General features: G+C 33.5%; 1 protein-coding gene across 3 annotated transcripts in view; it reads left to right on the top strand.

The window, feature by feature from the left end:
• LOC112692584 (protein trachealess) overlaps positions 1-26,508 on the top strand; it is a 136,209-nt gene extending 109,701 nt beyond the window's left edge. Inside the window, exons 1-12 of one of the 3 annotated variants that reach the window (XM_025567305.1) lie at positions 279-301; positions 6,949-7,190; positions 14,404-14,483; positions 14,557-14,646; positions 17,211-17,382; positions 18,346-18,467; positions 20,639-20,832; positions 21,338-21,444; positions 23,602-23,749; positions 23,975-24,105; positions 24,213-24,361; positions 24,785-26,508. In XM_025567305.1, the coding sequence (XP_025423090.1) occupies positions 7,037-7,190; positions 14,404-14,483; positions 14,557-14,646; positions 17,211-17,382; positions 18,346-18,467; positions 20,639-20,832; positions 21,338-21,444; positions 23,602-23,749; positions 23,975-24,105; positions 24,213-24,361; positions 24,785-26,212 (2,775 nt within the window). In that variant the 5' untranslated portion in view covers positions 279-301; positions 6,949-7,036 and the 3' untranslated portion in view covers positions 26,213-26,508. Of the gene's footprint in view, positions 1-278; positions 302-1,248; positions 1,347-6,948; positions 7,191-14,403; positions 14,484-14,556; positions 14,647-17,210; positions 17,383-18,345; positions 18,468-20,638; positions 20,833-21,337; positions 21,445-23,601; positions 23,750-23,974; positions 24,106-24,212; positions 24,362-24,784 lie in introns of those variants that run through there. The other 2 variants (XM_025567304.1, XM_025567303.1) reach the window with 2 other exon arrangements.
• Positions 26,509-26,514: the final 6 nt, after the last annotated feature.

Genomic DNA, 26,514 nt, shown 5'->3' on the forward strand with positions numbered 1-26,514 from the left:
TTTAGACCAAATCAAATACTTCATGTGACTTGAGTTTGAGTACAACTGCCATAAACTATATTAAAGTCCATAGTCCTGCATGACTATTCAGTGCTTATCAATGTAATTATTTAGTTTTAAAAGAGCTAATCTATATTATGTAATAACTTCATTACTGATAACAATGATAACCTTAAATAAAATTAAAATAAAAACTATTCCTTAACTTTTTCAATTTATTTACTACGTTATTGAATTTATTATTAAGTAGTATATAAAAATGCTCAAGAAAATATATATGAGAAGTATTCAAAAATTAAAGGTTAGTTTCATTCATACTTTTATTAAGTATAGCAATAATACCCACAATCTTGTCGTTGAAAAATTATCTGTTACATTATAATATTTTTTAAAATAATAAAACACCCATGTATTTTTTCTAATTAAATCAATAAGACTGACATTTTTATTTTAGTTTTGTTATAACTCAGTTAAATATCTATATGAAAAAATATTTTAATTATAGCTGTACAACAGTATACAGTACAGTTTTTATGAAAATGTAATATTATCAAAAAAAAATTGTCATCTGCAAATTATACCTAGGTATATATTATATGACTAGTACATTTTTAATAACTCAATTTGTGAATTTTTTAAAATAAAATGAAGTATATTTCACAGTTGTTAAAATTGTAAGTAATCTAAAAAATGATTATGATAAAACAATTTTCAATGACTTATAGGGAATTTGCAAAGGTATTAAAAGTTAAAAAAAAAAAATTCATTGCCTACATTATATTAAGGTTATAATCGAACGTCTTAAATTACTTATTAGTTTATAAATATGTTATAAATAATTAGATATGTCATTAATATTGTGGAATAATTTCTTATTTAAAATAATTCATGTATTATTATTCCATGTGTTATACATATTTTTTTATTTATTTTACTTGAAGCACAAAATTCAATATATTTCAAATGCAGTTGAAATTATTATATATATTTAGAATGGTTTATAATTTATCGATTTAGAAAATATATGTACCTACCTATAATAATTTACATTGAAATGTAAGTAACTAAACTACTCATTTTTATAACGAATAACGATATTAATATTATTTTATTTAATACGCATATATTTTTATATATATATATAAAATAGTATAATGACTAGAATAAAATATTTTAGAATTATCGTAATAGCAGTTGGACGTTATGTAGACGTGGAGTGACAACATAAAATTGTCCAATGAGATTTTCTTACTCTGGAGAGGGTTTGTAAAAGTTGCAAACACCGTCCCACGGGATGTTCGATTTTTGAAGATGTCCAGTTTTCATAGGTCTCCGATGAATTGCAGGTAATAGACCTCCTTGCTGGTTTTTACTGCCTCTCGTCATAAAAACGTGAGAGGGAGAAGAATGCATTTTTGGTAAGAAACGCACAAAAATCACGTACACAATTTTTCGCTATGGAAACGAACGAATGCGATCTTACTGTTCGTAACCATTGCCTTACCGTAGTATTTATTACGAATAATAATAATACAAAAATCTATATTTAGTTGATGAATAGGAGAATTTTAATATTTCCTTACCTTTCTATCTATTTTTTCTCTCTCGCTCTTTTTATTGTTCAGCGGAGATTGATGATGGATTATTTAATCAAACACTCGGGCGGCGGCTCTCATGCTAGGTCAAAGGCAACAAGACCCAGTAGCTGTTCTAAATTAACACGGTCTTTCTCGCGCTCTCTTAAAAATGTCGAACAAACAATAGAAATGAACGGAGAAAAAAATTAATGTCTATACGAAATATAAAAAACTACGTTTCATGTGATCCGTAACGAAATGTTATTAATATAAAATGAGATCAACAGCCATTTGTATTTTACTTTGAATTGGAAAAAAAAGAACAATAACAAAAACCTATTTTAAAATTACTTACATTCATTGTAATATAATTTAAGACATTCAAAATACTTTTTGCATATGTTTTTATTTTGATGTTAACAATTTGATTATTAAGGTAAACTAGAAATAAAGTCTTAAAACGATTACCAGTAATTTTATTACTATTATTATTGTTATTGTTATTTTTTACTTTAGTGTATAAGAAACTGTGGTAAATTACAATAAACAATCGCAAAATTAGCTAAACGGAAACAATGAGAATAAAATAACGTTATATCTGGAATAAAAAGCTATGACTAAGACAATTTCTTATACTTGAAATCAAATTATACATTCGTACCTATTTCTGTAATTAATTACAGTTTATCGAGTATAATCATAAAAATGATTCGAATTAAGGATGCTAATCACTGTTACTCAATAGCTCTAGTTGGTATATGAAAGAAATTGAGATGTATCGAACTCAACAGCTGTAACGTGGGTGTTGTTGCCAGTTCATTGATTAGAATATAAGACTACGAAAGGTGTGCAGAGTGCATCCAAATCATAGATTTTATACTTATTTGAATGTTAATATTTTAATGAGGAGAAGCATATGTATATTATATAGAGAAAAATTGTGTTATTTTATGTGATTTAACAACATTAAAATAAAGAAAAAAATGATGAAAATTGTATGACAATATGTAAATGCAATATTTTATGTACCTATTGTATATCATATTATAATATTAGTAACATTTATAAACAATTTGTTTTCAAGCAATCGTTGCGAATAAGTCAAACTTAAAAAAAGTACAATCAAACCAATCTAAATTCAGATCTTGATGATATTGCATTTCGAAAGCCATATAGTACCAATCGTATTGTATTGTTTCAAACTAACAACAATAGCGATAACAGAAATTTGAATATTCGAAGTGACGGTCATTCAATACATGAAAGTTGAGCTCACAGAGAAATGTTATAACACGCGCACACACACATTCACATACACACATGTATATATAAATGTATGTGTCTGGTATAAGTCCGTCTGTAAAAGTGAAAATGTTTTTCGTAAGAGAACTGGTAATCTAATAAACACGGTGTGTGTTGGCGCGGCGTCCAAAGTGCCGAGTGGCCGCCACCGCCGCCGTCGGTTAGGTCCCGCGGGAACATCGCCGCCGCCTTCGCCTCTGGTCGGGCAATTCGGTCAATTTGCTTCGTAAAGGAAAAGAAGACGAACGCAAGTGGCTGGCACACGCCAAGGGGAAACCGTTGTCATTGATAATTCCTCTTTTTTTCCTTCTTTTTTTTTTTTCATTCTTTCTATTTTCTCACCATGTACCTTGCCCCCTCGCGCGTTCTGAAACACTAACGTTTTTATTTCCTCCACCGCCAATCAATGTAGCACCGGCACACGCGTCGTTTCTCGTATGTAAACGTTAACTTCGTTTGCCTTTGAAACGCGGACTAGGGCTGCCAACGACAATGGAATTATTATCGCGTCATTCCTCGGACTCCATAACGAACAGTAGCAGTGTCGCGACGGGTGTTAATACTTGATCGTCTCTACCCGTCGAATCCCAAAGCACACCGCGTTCGCCGTGCTCTGTCATCGAGCACCTCGATTCGTCATCGTCACACGTTCGTTTATCGGCACGCTCGTCGTCTGCCCGAACGCAGTCGGTTCCAAGTCGTCGGGAAGAAACAACGTTTACGCGTACCAATACTGGTCTAAAAAATCGATAGCGATATAGATTTATTTATCCACGTTGTTTTCTAAATGGCCCAAAACAAATGCATACCTCACGGTTTAACCGCATCGTACGAATGGGCGGAATCACGTTACATTATTTGCTTGATTAATATGAAACAATCATCATTCGGCAAATCAAACGGAATACACGTATAATGATTTCACGTTTATAAATTACGAAATGGCTTATATTCTATTTTTTTCCAGTAGGCTTAGATACAGCAATAATTACAGTTCAACAATCAACGGTTTGTTTTTAGTTATTGATGTAGTGGTATATTTCATATCTACAATGTAATGTTATCTTAAATGGAACGTGTCTGTCTACACATTAAACCTCGTAAATGATTTCATGTGGTTTTTTATAATTATTACTTAACTTAATCATTTTCATTGTATATTAATAGATTTAACAGTAGGTATATTTATGACGTAATTAAAGCTTTTTTTAAACAAAGTAATGCTTGATAGTATTGTATATATACATATACAAAATCATTGTGAATACATTGCCGTTGAAATCATCTTTTTATCCTTTCGAAACTAATATTATATTTTATTAATTAGTAAAGTATATACATTTATAAAATATCTATACTTATAACGAAGAATTATCCCGTTTATATTTATACATATGTGTATATATATATATACGTTTAAAAGATATATAGGAAGATGATATCCTCCGGTATACTTTTGATTAAACGCGCGCAGTATTCGAGCCAGATGCAATTGATTGTATGGAGAGGGTATTCGATGGGTCAAGTCTTTCCCTTGGGAAATCGACAGATATCGGTAGACATTATTTTCCCCTTAAAAACAAACAGTCTTATTAATTTAAATCCATTTTCTTCTAATAACTTCTACACAAGGATCTTATATTGTATAATTGGTAACCGACGTGACGTAATAATGATTATGTTTAAAATTTTATTTTTTCTCCTCATCATACATCGTTGTGACATAAAACTATACACAATTTATTTGTTGGAATTTATAATAAGTTTCTCATTTATCGTTATTATTCTTATTATTATTATTTTTTAATGGATCATTGACAACCTTTTTTTTCTCTATCACTATCAAGTTCTCGACACAATCTGCAGTACTAAGTTGGAAATTTATTGCTATTCTGATCAGGTTGTTAGTGAGAAAACTGATACAATCGGTGTAAAAAAAACATAGCCTATATCATTTCACGATTTTTTATACCGAAAATGGTCGTGTTAGAATATAATATGAATTAACAATTGTTCATAAAATAATAATAAATAATGAAAAAAAAACATATCAATTGTCGTCTACGCAATGGTCTCTGGACAACATACACTGTTCATACATGTTGGCTGTGCTATCGTATTTAGATCTTCTATTACATTAATCATATTAAAAACTTCGGTGATGGTCAACCACGATAATGTATTAAAAAAAAAAATTGATTTAAGTTTTAAAAACGTGTATGTATTAAATAAGTACTAGCCACTACCTCGTGCCAAACAACCTTCATTCTTATTAAATTTTATTTTGGATTAATTAAGGTATCCAATTATACATGTAATACTCGTAGTCGATTATAAAATATTCAATTTATTCGATTTAATTTGTATAAATATTATGTGTATATAATTCATATCTAATATTGAATAATATATAAATTAAAAATTACAATTAACTACATACAGTTATAAAAGAACGTTCGCGTCTAACTAAGAAGTTATTAATTTTTACTTTTTTTAAATTTTTCTACTTATTTATATTTAAAATAGAATATATCCAAAAATACTATATCCATACTTGTTAAATATTTAAATATTTATTATTATATTTTATATTTAAAAATATTAAATATAAAATTTTCGAACAAGATTTTTAGTTTGATTTTTCGATTTTGAAAAAATTGCTTATCGTCGACGAAACGAAGTGACATTATAACTTTTGCTATCGACAAAAAATATTCGACACCTCGAATCCCAGTATCCCACATACTCACATGCGACACGATGTGCCGACCATCGATATTCATTGATAATCGAGAAAATTAATTAATTACGTTAGTCACTAGTCACTAATCACGAAAAATTAATGTAATTTTGTCGTAATGTTTGTCGTAATCAAGAATCTGACAACATCAAAGCTTAGAAAAATGTATTTAAAAGTATTTGAAATTTTTTTTGAATATATTTGTATTTGTATTTAAATACTTATTAGCTTGCTAAGGTGTTTAAATGAATATTTTAATACTTTTCAATTGAAATATTCAAATACCTACTTGAAATACTTTTGAAGAGTATTTTTTACAACATTGTATCTATTATGTATATTTAGGTACAATATATAAAATAATATCTTAAAATTTATTATTTCCCGATCAATCTTCATAAATTCCTAAAATTCATAGAAGTAATTGAAAATAATGCGATAACTTAACGACAATGCTTCATAAATCCACTCCAGTCAATTTCTCCAAATAAGGATAACGTCTTGTGCGATTATCGGTGCATGAAATGGTTTTAATAAATAAAAAATATATTGTCGTCCCATAATCTTGTGTTCAAATTAACAATAATTTTCAACAAATATACAACAGTATATGAGCAACACAAGTAAAAAAATAAGTACTTTGATATTCTCAGAAATATTAACTTTAATATACATTCACCGTCGACTACTAGCGTTTATAGCCGATTTACAGACGACGGCATTATTTATATACGAGTTGGCAATTATAAAATTTGTGAAGGTCAAGTTTTTAAACATACTTTTTTCTTGCTCTGTATATCTTTTTGTTCCATCTGGTATCTCGGACGTTATATAGTTATATGGATATGTACACTAAAACATACTCACACACACACTCACACATTTATCCACGACTTATCGCCATATCTTGTCGTTCGATAAAATAATATGTATAACATACGATCAAAAACCGGTAAATTTGAATTGTTGACAAATCCGGAGAATAATAGCCGGCGCGCGGTGTGTGCAATATGATGTACGTTGACGCGTGTGACTCGAATATAACGCTCAGAGGTTCGTCCGTTCTTTCCATACATGGTTTCATCCGGTTTCTCGATAAATATTACTGACGAAGACGACTACGTATGTGTGTGGTTTAATAATTAAAAACAAACTCTGGACAGCTCATGCATTTTAATCGTTACTCTGGACTTATAATGTAACAACTTCTTCTAAATATATTATTCCCATTAATCGATATTATGTGTGAATACTTTTTCTAAAGCAATTTTGTTTATACTCGTAAACCGTGGTTTTTATTTATTTATTTATTTGTTTTTTTTCTTACAGAATACTGGAGTTAAGAAAAGAAAAAAGTAGAGACGCAGCTCGGTCACGAAGGGGCAAAGAGAACTACGAGTTCTACGAACTGGCCAAAATGCTGCCACTGCCAGCAGCTATTACTTCACAATTAGATAAAGCATCCATTATACGTTTGACCATATCATACCTAAAACTGAGAGATTTCTCGGGTCATGGTGACCCACCATGGACAAGGGATGGACCGCCGTCCACGTCCAAAAATCTTAAAGGTACAGTTATATATAATTTCATTTTTAAATATTTCAAATTAAAATTATATTATTATTAATATTATTTATGTTAATTTTTTTTGTTATTTCCATCATAAAAAATTATAGTACATAAAAATACTCATTAAGACTGTTACATTTGGTATATTACAAAATATTTTAAATTAAATGAAAACATCCTATAAATTAGAGAATAACGTATTTGATCTTTTAAAAATATCGTTTAGTCTTTCGTGGGGTAATGTCTGCACTTGTCGGGGATGTTGCTTTTGACAATCACTAATTTGACGGATTCAGTTTAAATGCACCGACGACCATATTGTAAATGCGTTTTTTCCGGGTGCACGAATACAGTTTTGGGGTTGAAATAAGAATGACAAAAATAACTTTTACACTTGACCGGCATTCAATTAAAGGGCAGATCTGTTTGAAATTTAAAAAAAGGGACTAAACATATAATTTCCAGCATTTTTGATTGTTTGATATAAATATGATAATTTGTTCTTTTTGGTTTAAGTTATTTATAAATGTCTGTCTTAATTTCTTATATGTTATCTGATAAAATTGTTTATTAAACAATATTTATATTTTTAAATAACACGACGCGTGTTTTCGTATTTGTTATAAAATGTACACAACAATTTCTGTACATTTTTGTACATTCGTTTTGTCATCAATTCATCGCCCAATGCGATTTTTATTTTATTCGAGTAAATAACTTCAAGCCCATGAATAAAAATGAGTATATTTTATCCTTTTATATATTTTGCTACGCTACAAGAAATAAACATAATAAAATCGTCTAACGAAATTATAACTTCAATAGAGGATTTACTGCACCAATGGCTTAAGTATACATAATGCTTTAAATTCGAAAGATACAACACGATTATACTTTTCAATCATTAATAATAAATCGCCCTGTATAACATATTTTACATTTATAGTAGATTTTTGTTCATTTAATAATACATAAAATAAAATAAATTTAAGAAAAATTTATCAGAACGTTATTTCAATAATAAATTGGTATGAAATATTTTAGGTTTCACAACATTTTTTTTTTTATTATTTTTAATAAACTCATTTAAATTAACAACGAACAACTTTTATTATTTACGTAGGTACAGAGGTACATGGTAAGGATAGGTATCGAACTTTTCCAACATACTGTTAAATAAATTTCGCGATAATGAACATGGTCAAAAACAAATTTCTCACTTTAAACAGTTCTCTTTTTTTCTGTATCTTATGAATCACACAATTTACCAGCACATTTGACGGTCCTACCTACCATTACAGGCTAGAGAATCTTCCTCTAAATAATTTTGTGTAGGGTGATGACCACTATACAACCACCGTACAAATGTCAATCAAAACATTACCAGCCCTATATAATTTGATTTCGCGTTTAAATGCACTCGTCGAACGGTCAAGTAAATTCGTTTACTCTATCCGAAGTTTATCGAATTATCCATTATTGAGTGTCCGCCGGGACTAGCTCGCGGCTGACAACGTATATATATATAATGAACTAGATAGTCATTTCGTGGCAATTTTTGGTTAGTCGAATAAAAATGTATCCTCGAACAATGTCTTCGGACTACTGTATTAGCTTGAAAACCAGTATATTTGGTCCTTTAATTCCTATATGTATTGCCATGATTTTAAAATAATTTTAATGTGGAGAAAATTGTTCATCTCTAAGCTCGTGATTTTCGTTCGGTGTATATTATTCATCGATTACTGTGAACGAATAACGCGAATTTATTTTAAAGTCAAATTTGTTTCAACTGTATTATAATACTTTTTTAAACCACGAACAATCATTATCCCTACGGTTTTAGTACATGCATCTAAATTAGTGTTCAACATCTTAGAGCATAAATTCCCGTTCACCGGGAGTTTTCTTTCATAAATGATTTTTAATCCATTGCCGAGATTGTTCGTCGCAGTTCCATAAACACACGATTGGCACCATATAGAGCTAATAGCGCAATGATGCCGTTTGCACGTGCACGGAAATAAAAAAAAAAAAACAACAAATCGTACCCCTCGTATCGCCCCGTTAATCGTTGGACACGGACGTTACGCGTTTCAGGTAAGATATACAGCGAACGGGCTCCGGAACGTCGATAAACTGATCGCGAACCGACGCACCCGGTCCCTTCGGGGCGAGCACGCGCCCGCCCACCAGTCGAGCGGCGTACGTACGCATACAATAATAACACGGATAACAATTATACGCAAACGCGCGAGCACTCAGCGCGAGTGCGGACGGACGGGCACGACGTGTACGGCGCGGACCGCCGGTGCAGCGGGTAAACGCCCGGCGTTACGGAGGTACACGCGTGACACGGGAGTCGCAATATTTTTCGGTTCATTTGACGGGCCCCGCGGGCGCTACTGGGACGCGCGCGCGTGCTCAACGCCTCCGCGCGTAGTGTTCCGATCGACGATAGTAGTAATAATAGTAATAATAACGCCTTTCGCGCGACGACCGTGTACCGCGCGCGTGCGCGCGCGCACAATACGCATCTAACTAGCTAAACGTCGCGCCGCCGACGACATAAAAGAGGGTGACGGCGGCCGATTTGTTTAACCGGGGGCTAGCGGCGGCGGTGCGTTATATATTAGATTAACAAGGAGGTCGTACGTCCCCGTGTGACGTATGCGTCGCGCACGGTGTACACATATTGTGAGTGCACGCGCGTATGTAGACGCGATGAAATTTGCGTACATTATACAAGCGAACACTTTGTCACGGCGAGATTTGCATACGACAGAGGCGGCGCGCGAACACGTAAGGTTTTCCGATGGAAAAGCGACGGCAACGGTAATAATAATAATAATAATCACGGCTCGGGGGTTCTACATCATTTGTACCTTTTTTTTTGTTCGTATATGTATAGTTGTAGTATAACTATTACTTTCGTTATTGTTTGTTTATGTTTATTAATATTGTTTATGACTGGAGTGTATAAAAATCCTCGTTTCATTACCGTTTCGTTTTTCGTATTAATATATAAATAATTATTTGATAGATGCAAATTTTATAAATTGTTAACGGGGGGGGGGATTAAAAGCTATTTCAAATAAATTGGTTTTTTTGTCGCTATTTTTATGTTCTTAAGGCATGTTATCGTGCTTATCTTAAGGTTTTTCATGTTATAAAGTAACGATTGATCATTTCTTTTTAGTGCTGTAAAATCCGGGCCCTATAAATAAAATAGACGTGGTCAATAAAACATATAACTATGAGTGTAATTCACTTATTTCCTAAGATCACACATTTCGATGGTAATGATGATAATAATTATTTCGATTTGCGCACGGTTTAATTGCTACGTCATCGCTTCCTGCGCATGTGCCGCCCGAGTGCCGCCCGCAACGACCCGATTCGTGAACGCGAATTTTCCGCCCGCCGAAAATCTATTTTCTCTCCGTTGGTCGCCTGTTCGCCGGGTCAACTATATAATCCACGTGATTTGCACATGACCGACTATGGTCACCAGACTTGCACGCATAAGATCGTCAACTTTTCTCACTTGTACCCTACACGGTATCTTTTCACGTACAGGATGTTGCAAAAATATGAGAAACTTTGAAATAACTTTCAAAGCATTAAAAAAATGTACATATTTATATAATTATATATAAATACACGCACGTTTCCATTTCGAATCATTATTGTAAATGCTTTGAATTTTTCAAACATACTGCAAAAGTTATATGTGCGTATACACTCATTTTACTTCATTTATCTATATTATATTTTTCTAATTTTCATGTACATATATTGCACACGAGAATTGCGAAGACTCGATGATTTTACATAGAAATTATAAGGAAAACGTTTAATATTCATGATACACCCTATTTAGTACTGATATAAAACAGGAACATAAACCACGTAATAATTCAACGGACAACAATGGGAATGACTAATGGAAACAAAAAATATGCCCACTCTCGATACTAAGTTTATTTTATTCGATTTACGCTGTTTGAAAAAAACATTATTCATAGACGATTTCGTTGTTGCTTATGGAAATAGGATATGTTTATAAACATATTTTACTTTATTTTAACGTGTTATTATTGAAATTAATATAGTAAAAATGATTGAAAAACGTTTGAAATGTTATATTAACTATTTCAAGAGTATTTATTTAAATCACAAAAATTTCAAAAGTGATGTGACAATTAAATTATTTAAAGAGAAGTAATACTGATTTAGAAAAGTTATAGGTAATTTGTATACCACTATCTAATAGTAATGGCTTGTAAAATTGTAACCTACAATTATATATTGATTTTACCAAATAGTTTTACTATTTTTTACTTATGAGAGAAACGGATAATAAAATAAGCATATCATTGTCGTTCAAGTGCAACTTATAAATTTATTAATGTACTCAATAAATTGATACGTTATAAAAAAAACTACCTTTTATATAAGGTCTAATTGTTCCATTTAAAATTTATTCAAATGTAACATTTATTGGTATTAACCGTTTTAGAAATAAGACAATATTTTCTAATAATTATAAAAGCAGTAAGGTTTTACATTTACATTTTTATATTTATTTTTAAATTTTTGTTCTGTATTCGATGAACTGTAGTAGAGTGTAGTACCTACGAGAAAATATCTCTGGGACGTTTGACAGTGGTACACGCGCAGTATATATATATATATATATATATATATATATATATATATATAATATAACAATATTATATAGTAATAATTCAGAGCTTTCTTGTCCAGTGACACAATAGATGGCTCGCGCGTAGAAAAAATAAAGGGGCAAGGACGAAGAAGCGAAAAGAACAAGAGACAGTTAGTAATTCGTGACTCGTGTCTTCAAAAAAAATGACAATTCCTTCCACGGTTATCAGCACGAGACTAGAGAACACATGCCTATTGTCCAATAGCTAGGCTGCCAAACTCATCTCTCTCCACGGTCAATCATCCGATCAATATTTATATCGTATCACCGCTACGGCAATTATTTTGATTACACCACTTGCCAGCAAAAATTCTATACATGCTATCAACATCATTATCACCATCACTATTGTACATTTATATATGTGTACCGAAATGCACCTTCCTCCATTACGTCTTGTGTAGTACAAAACACGCTAGTTTCATTGTATCAATATCAAGTTTTATTTTCAAAATAAAAATAATTATTTTTCTTATTTTTCCAAAGCGTTACTTTCAAATAACCTAGTATGTTATTCAAACATTAAGCGCATTATAAATAATAGGTTTTTTAATATGATTTAAACATTAAAAAATGTCTGATATGTATATATTGTAAAAGTTGAATGTGATATTATATTATATCCTGACAATACAGAATTATTATAAAATATAATTAATTTATAAATTTATACTAAAAACATAAATATTTTTAATTATTATTAAACCATAATGTATTTCATTTTAACTTTAGTCCACCTGACCATATAGTACAATTCACTGTTATTAGATCGATAAAATAAATACAGTTTTAAAACGTGCTTACTAAACACTTATATAAGGTTTGTAATTTTTTGGCCCCGTGGTACAATTGTCACCACTGGTAGTTTGAGAACAAACATAATTATTTCATGTTGACAATATCTCAATAACCACTAAATTTGATTATAATTTGCTGGTATAATAATGTAAATAATATTTTCAACAAACAAATCCCGTCTACATCGCTTTAAAGCGAATTAAGAGTGCCTGGGGGCTTGTTATCATTACAAAGAGGAACTTAGGGGTGAGAAGAGTTTAAAACACTACCCGACTGATTGCTGGAACCCATGAATAAACCTCGAGCTAACCGAGTTAAAGGCAAGGAGAGGACTTTAAACATTCTCCCCATCTCTTTTTATTTTTGCGGTTTCAATCAGCCACCCACAAAATAGGGGGACAGGATTTGTTAAACACACACGTACGCTACTAACTTAAGTTAATTTAGATAACAAAGGTGCACTTCTCCACTCTATGTGTGTATATTTATTTGTGTAGAACCGAATAAAAAAATAAAATAAAAAGCAAAAAAACTGATTTAATAACAAGCGGGGAAAGATCACCAGTGTAAGTCGGTCTAAATGTTTACTTATTCCATAATATTTCTTATATTAAACAAATTCCCATGTTTATAATGTTTAATTTGAATCATAAATTATATGTAATTTAAATAACATGTAAAATCAAAAATCATATTTAAATAAATAGATATGTTTAGAATTTAATGTTATAATCCATCAAAAAATAACAAACATCACATACAGTTCAAGTATAAATAATATTAGTAATTATCTGTGCTTTTTGTGAAATCAAAGTATTATTTAGATTCATTGTAAAAATCACTTTTTTAATACACCGAAATATAAACAAATCAAAACAGTAAAGGAAATAAGTAGTATTTTTTTCTGGTATTAAAATAATATCTAGAAGTATAATTTACAAAAACTAATTTCATATTGTATTCGACACACTCATAGCATATATTCTAAAAGTTGGGCATTTTCCCCTTGGAAAAAATAACAATAAATAATTGTTGACACCGCCAGGAACACATGTGGTAGTTGTCCCTAGGGACGATTCTACTCCAGCAATACTTTATGGTTCCTAGTAGTGGTGGTAGGTTGCAATATTAGTATTTGGAATATGATATAGGTACATGGTGTCATAAGCATTTTTCAAATACAATATTAGAACTGCAGTCTAACAAACGAAGATGAATTTTCTTTCGCACATACACGATTAACGTACTAAGCAGCTTTTTTCAAATCCAAATATTGGAAATAATTGTATATTTATACAGTTACTATACCATTCGTTCGATTATTGCATCGATTAATAAATAAGGGAGATATGTTATTAATACCAACACAACATTACACCAGACTGTTTGTACAAAGTAAACGACCAAGTTTCCAAATGAAAGTCGCGAGGGTGCTTAGGGAACGAAAATGTTTACTCAGTAGAGGATTACGATAGGCTTTTTTTTTTTTTTTTGATTAAACCCAACGTATTTATGTAGGGGGTATGGGAGCAGTTCTTATTTGAGGGAAACGACATGATTTTGTGCGTTTAATGAAAAAATATACCAACTGGCTAGTGGCTGCAATATACTAAATCCAAGTTAAGAAAATTAACCAGAAAATATAGAACTTTGAAAAATATAATTTATGTTTGATGTTGCAGGAACCTCGGCTCGAAATAGATCTCCAAGTACCATAGCCATGGAATTGTTTGAGCAGCACCAAGGCACACACATACTTCAAGTCAGTAATCAAATATGCGACTTTTAATCATACAATCTTTTTATTATTATTTAACATTAATTTTTATTTGCAGTCGTTGGACGGTTTTGCATTTGCGTTAGCTGCTGACGGACGATTTCTATACATATCAGAAACCGTATCCATCTATTTAGGACTTTCTCAAGTAAGTATTTTGAAATGTCTTAAACAATACATAACATAAGTATTGTTGTATTCAATAAGTATGTGTACCTACTATGAATTATACTGTAGAATATTAAGATTGCAATATAATTTACTAATAAATACACTGTATATAATATACGCAGTACACAATATATGCATATGATTTAGGTGTTTATAATTTTAAAGCCTTTACTTCCCCTACATATATACACACTCCCCTTCGAAAACCCCACGTCATGAATCGGGCAATATTAATTACGTTCAATACCGGTCTATTTGAAACGATTGGAAAACACTCCCTCGAAAAACATCTTGTATATTTAATAATACAATTTTAACTAAATGAGTGAATTATTATACGATTTCATAATATTTTTTTTTAAATATACTCATATGGCCAAACGGGAAAACACAAAACACATTTTGAGTGTAAGCATCTAATTTAAATAATACGCTATCAACTTTATTTTCGTAGTCGCTTAGAATTGACCTCATACGATTCAAATAAAACACTTGATAACATTTTCAAATGTTTTATGATTACTGTTATATTCAAAGTGATATTAGATATAATTGACATTATTTCTCGCCACGCTACTTTTCTTTTAAAAATATTCAACATTAAAATATTTTTCCTCTTTAGTTCTTTTAAAATTGCTTCTTTATATGTCCATTGTTACGTGGAATGCCCTTTCTTTTTATACAACACTATCTATTGTCTCCAAATGTAATTCATTTCCTGTATTCTTAATAGCGAATATACTATACGATATTCATAAAACGAACACTGTAGTTGTATCTCAAAAAATATTTTTAATTTATATTGGCATTATTATTATTATTTTACATAGTTTTCATTTGCATTAATTTTCAGTGGTTTTCCTTATTACATGAATTTAATTTTCGTTACTTATTTGTTAAAATAAAACTGATATCAAGCATAAAGAATCCAATTTTAATTTAGATTAAATTTAGATTTAAATTTATGTTAAATTTTTTTTTTTTTAAATATAATAGTTCACATTTTTTTATTTGATATAATTATATTTTATTTTATATAAATGTATATAACGATGTTAAATTTAACATTATTAAAGACAGCAACTAGTATGCTCTTATAAATATATATATTTATGAAGATAAAATGCTCCTGGTAAATAAATGAAGCAAAAAAAAAATAAGTATAATATTATTTATTTATTTAAATTTTATACGGGCCCAAGCCTAATTACATAAATATTAATAATAATAACAATCGTTCGTTAATAATCATAAACAAAAAGTGAATAAAGAAAGAGAATAAAAACAATGATGTACAATATAAATTATAATATAATATACTTATAGCTATGAATTAACAAGTAATAAATTACAATATAACTTGAATGAGTTGAAGTTTGGTGATATGATGAACATCAATATTTAATTTGTTACTTGTTTTCATAATTCTATGATGGGGAGTATTTCTTGCGTTATTAGTTACTTCTGTGTTAAGATAAAAAGTGTATTTTGACCAGGAGTTACGAGATGTAGTATGGAAGGAGAAACAACTTAGAAACTCAGGACAGTCAATAAGTCCTGTAAAGAGTTTATAAGAAAAATACAAATCTAATCTTAATTGTTTAAGTGTTTCGATGTTGAGAAACGTTAATGATGGAGAGTACAAAGAATGGGGTTTTCTAAATATGGAACATTTAAATGAGAGAAAACGTAAATTAACTTATTATGTCAAGAAATACATTTTCTATTGTGCCTATTTTAATTAAAAATGTACATGATGCTTATTCATTTATACGTCCTATAAATGAATATATTATGAGCGTTTTCAAAAACTGTTTTTAAATTTTTCTATATTTTTCGATTATTTTATGTAGTATACTATGTTTTTCCTAAAAATTATCATTTCGATTTAAAAGTTGCTTTTATCATTCTAATTGTAGGTATAAATATAATACGCGCCGTTGTATATATTATTTAATAACGTCGTATACGTTATTCGGTTTGTTCGGTAAAAAGTGATGTGGAAACAATCGTCAGTACTAGAAGCCATCCCTATACGCTATAGTAATGTGAAAAGGCCACGTCAAAAGCGCAAAAACCCTGGGTCTCCCCCATACCGGCCTTTGCAGCATAGCTATTGATTGTGTCAGACGGGCGCGAGATGCAGAGAGTGAGCAAGAGAGAGAGAGAGAGAAAAAGAGAGAGAAAGAGCTGAGTACGGTTCAGAATTACGAATGAGGAACACGCTCGCACGGCTCAAGTGTACGTGAGTCGAATTCGAGCGAAGCCGGATCCCGCCCGCGCAACCTTTAAACCCCGGTAGCAATCCCCCCTTTCCTAGACCGTAGGGGGGAGTGTTTGTAAACCATACGCACAGCCCTGTATAGACTAAATTAACGTTACGGGATGGTAACAATGATGGACGACCCGGGGAAGATTTTTCACTAAGTCCGAATAGTTTAATTCCCCTCGTAACGTGTGCACAACCAATATCTCAAGAGGTTTCAAAAACGCCGCTCGACCATTACTTTACTTTTAAAATTGTACATGTACCGCTTCCAGGTAGAGATGACCGGTAGTAGTGTGTTCGACTACATTCACCAGGCCGACCATTCCGAACTAGCCGAGCAACTAGGTCTGGGACTGACTCAGGGCCAGGGCATGGCATCACCGTCGCCCAGCAGCGCCGGCTCCGAAGAAGGAAGTTCCAACGTGGGCACGGCGAATCCCGACGGTGAGTTTTCATCCCTCCCGCTGTGGACATCGTGCGTGTAGGCCACACTCCACCGCGTCTCACGTGATTAGCCATCACATGCTCACCCTGAGTGTTTTTTTTTTATATTTTTTTTATCGCCTCGTCACGCCGTATAGAACACCGAAACGCAATCCAATTTATAACTAAAAAATGGAAAAAAAAAAAATAAAACAAAATACATCTAGTCCGAGGGAAAAACTAGTTCGATCCTTTTTAGTTGCAACGCGCTATTGCTCCAGTAGTGCGTGACGGAGTGTTTTTACAAATTGACGCGAGGGGCTATGATTTTTAAACCCTACACAGATTCAAAAAATCTTAGTTTCTTATCGAGAGTTCAATTAAAAAAAAAAAAAAAAAAAAAAAAAAGAACATCAAAATAATTTTTGTACTCTGTCAACATTATTTTTGACTGTAAACCTATAAATTCGTTGAAGCAATTTATGTTCAAGGAAAACGAAAATATAATCGTTTTTCACACACTGACCGCCGATTATGTGCTTATTGTTTGGAACATTATAATATCGTATGGGTTCTCCCAATATATGGGGAAGCACGGATCATTAGTCTAGCCGCAAATGATCGTGACTTCACTTCTCGAACACAAAATCGTAATGTTGTGTTCCATAGCAGTGCAACATAATATTATAATATTATGTCCAGCACAATCATCAAAACAATTTTTTTTTTACAATAAATATAACAAATTATGTTTTATTTTATTCCTTATTTTTAAATTATCAAAAAAAGATACAATGATATTAATTATACTCAATATACTTATTATAAAATAAATATTAGATTGGATTAGATTTTTTACTCGACCACAAATCCTTAAGAAGTCAATTTTAACAATATATCAGTTAACTTGTGATAGGTACTCGTAATATGAAAAATGTACAGTTGACAGAACAATAATTATTTTATACTATTTAATGTTTTCAGTTTCATCTGTGATGTCGCTGTCCAGCACAAATGCTTATAAAGGCTTGGACAGAGCGTTTTGCATTAGAATGAAGTCTACATTAACTAAACGTGGTTGCCATTTCAAATCCTCCGGATATAGGGTGAGTCCACGCTGTACATATTATATATTTCTAGTACCGATATTATTATTTCCGTCTAGGGTGTAGAATTATCCATTTTCATCCCATTTTCTTAGTAATAAATGAATGCCCATATTATTTGAGGGGAGATGTGTAATTTTCAAACCAAAATTGAAGTAAAGGGTTGATGATTGTGTGATTATATATAGCTTTATAAGACCGCGAACGAGTGCGTCATACTATTGTTTGACAATAATAATCCCGACAAGTCACCATTGAAATTAACATCTAATAATTGAATTCATTTTACCTATTCCTAGATAATATTTTATAAAATGTTTTTTTTTTTTATTGTAAACTTCACTAAGTCGAAAAGAAAATGTATTACGTCCAGCATTTTATAAAATAATATTATTTATTTACAAAACACCAATACTTTTATACAAGTCGATGATAATCATACATATAACGTCATTGCTTTGACCCAATGAAACAAGGGGATACGAAATAAATGCTAAGGAAATACAAGGGTTGAAGGAAAATTCAACCCCAAATGATGATTTATTGAAACCACTAAAAATTAGTATACTTTTGTTCGAAATACTCGTACCATTTTAATTGGATATATATCCTTGAGCACCCGAAGCGTTTTCGATATAACTCCTGTAATTTTATCAACGAGTGAAGATGTATAGAGGTCCGAAGAAACACAATTAAGCGATCGAATACTTTTGTGAACATTTATTTTTATTTACACTAGAGTATTCGTCGTTAGAGAAATTCTGTCGATTTTGAACTGTGCAGTAAAATATATAGGTACGTAACAATGTAACATAATAATAATATAAACTAATGGTCGATGGTGCGTATAGAAATTTCATACTTTAGCAACCCATCACCACAGAGTTGACCACTGTTCATATAAATATATTGTAATGAGTATATATATATATATATACATGCGTGTTTAAATGTATGGTGACAATAGTGAAGAGAAAGTAATGTATATTGAAATGACAGTAAAATTAACTTTAGTATCGTTAATAAATTTTTATAGTCAAACAAAAGTGATATTACATAAATGTTATTTTAATTTAATAAAATAGTAAAATACGAAATACACAAAAAAAAAATATTTAATTATATCGACATGTAGTCGAAAATACATCTCTGAATTATAACTGGGTAGATAATTTCAGTACATTAAGTAATTTTTTTAACTTCATTTCTCGTCGATTTCCGATGAACCTAATAATAACCAGATGGGGTTAAATAACCATGGATAATTATACTTGGGTCCTCATATTATGTGGACGTGAAAAGTCCTAATGATTTTTTTTTCAATTGAACAGCAAGATAGATATGTGTATGTGAATGGATTGGGTTTCATGGACGAATAATTTTGATCGTTTTCGACGTCTATTCTTAATAAGCCTAATTAATTAAGTTTCCATAGACCCGTGAACGTTTAATTCTAAATATATATATTCTCGATAAGTTTGCATTGAAAGAACAAAAGAAAATAATTTAATAACAATAATTGTACGAGTCACGCGTTTGATCTTTTTATTTCAATTCTTTGTAAGCTATTTGATGCATTCTAAACCAGAAACAAAAAACAGATAAAACTTAGTATTCAACCGATATACGAAATTCGAATCACATAGACTTGAAAAAAACAATTTCTAGTCGGAAGTGTCTACAAAAAAAAACCTAGTATAAGCACCTGAACATTACCCATTAAACGTTTATATAGTTTAGGTACTCATATACGTGTATCATACACACTACATAGAAAGGTAAACCTATCCTAAAAATGAAAATTGAATGACTGAAGTAGCCAGCCGACTCATGGCTGTTGTCAGGATGTACAAATCATATCCAGCGATCGTGATGAGTATACCAGAAAAGAACGCCTCTGGTGCATAGAGGTTGTTTTATATATTCTTTTTTATGTTATTTACGTGTCAAAACTGTTGATGTCGCACTAACCACTGTTTTTTTTTCACACGCAACTAACAGTCATACGATGTGTATATATATCATAGAATTTGATGAAGATGATAAAAACTTGTCGACAATCTTATAATGTATAATATAAACAACCATTACAGTTTTTAATTTGGTCGGAAATGATTTTTTTTTCTTTTTTTTTCACAAGACTCACGGTTCTATAATTTTGTCCTGTGCAGGTGGTGCTATTGATTTGCAGACTGAGGCCACAATACACGTTTTCGCATAATCGAAAATGCGCACCACCGCTCTTGGGAGCTGTGTCACTGGCCATCGCTCTACCGCCGCCCAGTGTGCACGAAATCCGACTGGAAACCGATATGTTCGTCACTAGACTATTCTTCGACTTTCGAATAGCTCATTGCGAACCAAGGTAATTATCTTAGTTGAGATATTATATTATTTTCAGCATTATGGTGGTGTTATTTATGAGTTATTTGAACTTAAAATAAAATAAATTATAACATTAATTTTATTTATTTAGAAATTTTTTCACGACAAATTAAACAATGGGCAGTGAAATATTATGTTATTTTAAGAATAATAACAAAATTATACCATAGTTAATCTGAATTTAATAGAACATAATACGTATGAAAAACTATAAAATTAGTAACACTTTTAATTTGATCTATAACCTATAGGAAAGTATTATTTTCCACTTTAATTTCAAATTCCAGAGAAATTTTTATAAATGTTGATAAATTTATACAAGTTCAAAACATTCTCAACAGTTACTATCATAAAATTATACCTACAAGTGTAGATTCGTAGCCACGAGTAAAAGCTTTTGCTGCTACAATATTATATCGCATTAATACGTATTAACACTTTATTGTCCGCAAATGTATAATAATAATTTACTGTTACGACCACAGGGTGGCGGAGATATTAGATTATACGGCTGACGAACTGACCGGCATGAACATGTACACCCTATGTCACGGCGAAGACGTGGGGAAACTCCGAAAATGTCACCTAGACCGTAAGTACCTGTTACAATAATACAACTTGCAACGTACACGAACCACAACTTTGCATCGCGTATAGTCATTACCATTTTTGAACAATGCAATACATAATATATAATGTACGCGTGCTGATAAGAATAGATAAAGCATACGGGCTGGTTTATGGGTGGTTGGTCGGTTGGTGACAACAACTGCTGTGCGAGTACGTACAATATTTTATTATGTTGACGAACACAAATGGCGGCCATTTATTATTGTTATTATTATTTTTATCATCGTTACTATATACACAACCGTAATTGAATAACGACCGGAAGAGTGTGTAATCAGTATTCAGAACGCAGTCATACGCACCGAGTATTCGTTTTCACCGAATTATATATCGTACGAATTATACACATGCTTATGTTATACGTGCGTAAGACAACGATGGTTCTGTGGCACATTGTATAGTATTTGTTGGTGGACGACGATAACATCTACCGTGGTCACAGTTAACGGCCAGTCCGAGAGAGGGGTAAGGCGGAGCTTCCGGTGCGATACCTGTCCGGCATATTTCAACAGAAGTACCTCTGCATGTGTTTGTATCTGTATGTATACATTATAGTGCGTACGCACGCCATGTGACAAATCTGTAGAGGGACGTATTTTATACACCACGCATTGTGTACACATTTCGGTCGTCCTTTTATGCGCGCGCGACCGCGGTACGCCTGAAAATAACCACTGCGTCAGACGGGGGGAAAAGAGAAACCTAATGAATGTGTACGCTGTACGCAATCATCCGGGGTAGGGGGGAGGGGAAGAAAAAAAAAAAGCAATGTCCATTTCATCGCCGTAAAGTTGAATGACTTGAATACTTAAATTATAGCGCCGCCGCATCCCGAAACGGACGTAAATATGCCATACGAGTCGCGTGCAAGTGGCTTTCGAACAATAATAAAAATCGGATGTTAGAAATAAATTATTCGTTATGTGTCTGTACATACATTTCATATAAAGCCATTCGTTCATATACTTCGATATTGAGAATATGATGTATGCATGCATAACGTTTGCATACTTACCAATCTATGGATATATTTAATTTAAATTTTTGTTTTTAAATTTAAGAACGATCAACCGGCTATAAGTCAACAACTTAATGATTTGTGCTTGCATTCATAAAAATATATTTATATACTGTTAAACAAATTGAATTTAGTTTATTAGTACTTTATTAATAATGCAATTAAACTAGTGACATTCTCAACTCACGGATAGAAAGCTTTTATATGCAAATTTTTCTCAAAATGTTGTGCCGGTAGGGAAATTTAAGTGCATTAACTCTCTCGATCAATTTATTTACATACGTATGACTATAAATACCACTCTGTCATATATTTTCAATTGTGTTTTTACGTGGCTATGTAATTCTTACATTTTTTTCCTGTACCCTGATACGACCGATGTTACTGTTACAATTAATATACCTATCATCATCCGGGCCTTCGACGTTCATTTACGTTTACGCCTTCGTTGTTATTTGTAAAAATGTCGTGCTTTGGATTTCTTATAAAACGACCACAGAGCTCTTTAGAGTGTGCGCAGATTTAAATGAGTTTCATTAACTCCACAAACTATAATACTCCGGATTTATCATCCTTCTTTATCATTCTATGATATTCTTCATACTTGTTCGTCTGATGTAATAACACAAATATAGTGACGTTTTTTCATGCCATATTTTAAGATTCATGTTTTTCGAGCAGATTTAATATTTTCATAATTGCTACCCTGTTCTTAATAGCCTCCCCGAAACTAATATTATTAAACCTGTACTTAATCGGTTAACTAATATTATCAATTTATGTTATGTAAAGTCTGAAAACTACCTCAAATATAGTATTTCTAATGTCAATGCTCAAATATTTAAATATGGGTGTTATTTGGTCATTTCAAATAATTAATCGTTTTTAAAATATATTCGTTAATTATATTGATGAAATAATTTTCATTGATTTGTTACAATTTTTACTACAGACCACGTTAACAGTTTATCGTATTTAAATAATTATAATAATAATATGCAGTATAATATAGGTATATGTCTGGTATAAACATTATAAATAATATAAATGAAATGGGTTAAAACTACTTAATACCAATAAAATGAAAATGATCAATTTCAGTTATCAACAAAGGACAAATGATGACGCACTACTATAGAGTGATGAACAAAAATGGCGGTTACACTTGGATGCAGACGTGCGGTACGGTCGTGTGTAACTCGAAAAACGCCGAAGAACAGAACATCATTTGTGTCAACTACGTGGTCAGGTAAGTTTATATTTTATTTTCACCCCACATCAATTAGGCGTGTCCTCTCGTTTTGTATTCAGAACATTCACTAGCTATAAAAAAAGATAAAAAAAAATAAAAATAAAAAAATATGCGTACATTATACGAACCTCTGCGGAATATTGATCGCGAAGTGTATAAATTAAATTTATATCTGTATATGTACATGGACATACATATATGTACATAATATATTGATTACAGTGCCACGGAATACGACAATTTGATAATGGATTGTTGCCAAATGGAAGAACACATTAGGCAGAGGGCGGTGAAAAGAGAAGAAACGGGTGGCAACGACCCGGAAAACGGTTCTCCCGATGGCGACGGAGGAGGTAAGTCATGTGGTTACCGGTGAGCGGTGCCTGAGGAGGCTCATCAAAAAAACCAATGTAAAGGCCGTGCTTTACACTGATGTATAACATTGATTGGCTATTTTCAGATGGACGAGGAGGAAACCCTAGAAGAGATCACTTGACGCCAGCTGACTTAGATGATGGACAGTCAGCAGATGGGAACGGTGATCCGACAAGAGGCAGAAACCACGTGGATATTACTCAACTGAACAATACGACAAACGAACGCCTACAAGTGAGTTCCATTTGCGATACTATTTTTCACCCTGCACTGTGTCGACGGGACATATCGTATCATGAGTAAAAGTTCAATCGACGCGTTGAAATAAAATCAAATAAAATTGATCGTTAAATGGAAATGCAAAAAATGAACACAACTTCGTTACAGTAAATAAATCATTGAATAGCTCGATTAAAAAAAAAAAAAAAAAAATGGTATAGTTTATGACAAATCTGTCGAGTTTTCGGAAATCGGTACGCTATCGCTCGACACCAGCCGACTAGTCGACTAGTGTTGGGTGTAATATTTTCATGCTTTCGTATTGTCGTCGTTGTACACCACCCTCCTGTTACCGTCGTCACGAACACTGCTCGTGCATTTTGACGGTGATAAAATATATAAAACCGTTCATTAACTCGAACGTTGCACTCGTTTCAGTTAAACAACAACAACAACAACAACAACAACAACGGCAGCAGCGTCAACGGCAACAACATAGTTGGGACGCAGCCGAAGAAATCGGGAAGCAATAAGCGGAAAGCGCACAAACGGAAGATAGCGGAACTACTTCCCGCGCGGGACGAGAACAGCTGCTGCAGTAGTTCGGAAGAGGACGCGGTGAGCCGGAAGCAACATTTCGCCAGCCTCAGTCCTGCGTCCACGTCATGTCAGTCCACGTTGCCGCCGAGTCCGCCGAAAACCGGTGGCGACAAGAGGCCCGCGACCGACCCGAACGCGGTCAAGGAACTCGAGCACGCCATGTCCAAGCATCTGCCACCGGCCGCGGACAAGACGTCGGCGACGGCCACCGCCGCAACGCATCAACCGACAGACTTCAGCACGGACGCGCTGCTCAAACAGCAACAGCAAAAAAGCACGATACAGTGGATCGGCGCGCACCACTTGGGTGGCCATCACGCGCATCACCCGCATCACCCGCAGCAGCAACAACAGCAGCAACAGCACCAGCAGCAACAGCAGCAGCACGTTCAGCTCCAGCACCACCATCATCCCAGTGGGCCGCCCCATCACCATCACCAACTTCATCATCAACAGTCGCATCACCAACAATCGACGGGCGGACCGCCGGCCACGTTGCCGGCGTCCGCGCTGCTCCGGCAGATCTACGCGAACCGCGAGTCCGTCATTCGGGCCAACGTGCACGCGCCCAGATCACCAGGCGGCGGGTCCGGCATCGGCGGCACGGCCGCTTATTACGCGGGCGACATGAGCACGTTGCCAACGCCGCCGGGCAGCGAGGGTGGCTACAGCGAACAGCAGTTCGGGCCGCTGCAGAAGAACGAATTCGGTGGCGGTCTGGCGGTGCCGCCGCCGTACGGCTACGCGGAGTACCACACGGCCATGACGCCGCCGTCATCTGTGTCGCCGCGCGACAAGCACCAGCACCAGCAACAGCATCAGAACCAGCAACAGCAACAGCAGCAACAGCAACAGCAGCAGCCGTACGACCTGTACGGATCGCAGCCGCCACCGGCACCGGCGTCGCTGGCACCGCCGACGGCCGCGGACGCGCTGCTGATGCGACAACAGCACCAGTACGGTCATCATGCCGAGGTGACGTCGTCCGCCGCGCCGCCCTCGCTGCCGCTGAAACCGCAACCGTACAACCCCGCGCCGCCGCCGCCGACCGTGACGCTTGACCACTACGACCAGTCGTCCGCGGCCGCCGCGGCCGCCGCAGCAGCGTTCTATCACTCGGCCGCCGGTTTCCATCTGTACCATCCGTCCGCGGCCGCCAAGTCGACCATGGCCACCGGGCCGCCACCGCCGCCAACGCCGTCATCGGTGTACGCCGCCGAATCGTTGAAGAACCATCATCACAACTGGTATTCCACGCCCACTTGAGCGTCGGTTGGAAATTAATATCGCGATGTTTTACCGTCGCAACTGTACTGTCTAATATTTTTGTAACATTATTTTCATTTTCATTTTTTTTTTTTTTTACAATTTTTACTTATTTTTATCGTTGTAATTTTATACAACAAAATGTGCTGCGCGCGAACGGCACGTGCGGTTTTCGTTTTCCGCTGCTGCCGCTGTATATTTCGTTTGAGACTGTAATATTGTCGTTATTCTGATTTTAGACTCGCTGTAATAATATATTATTATTATTATTATTATTATTATTATTATTATTATTATTATTA

This window comes from Sipha flava, unplaced genomic scaffold (assembly GCF_003268045.1).
Source record: "Sipha flava isolate LNK unplaced genomic scaffold, YSA_version1 75_pilon_pilon, whole genome shotgun sequence".
Classification (NCBI taxonomy): Eukaryota; Metazoa; Arthropoda; class Insecta; order Hemiptera; family Aphididae; genus Sipha; species Sipha flava.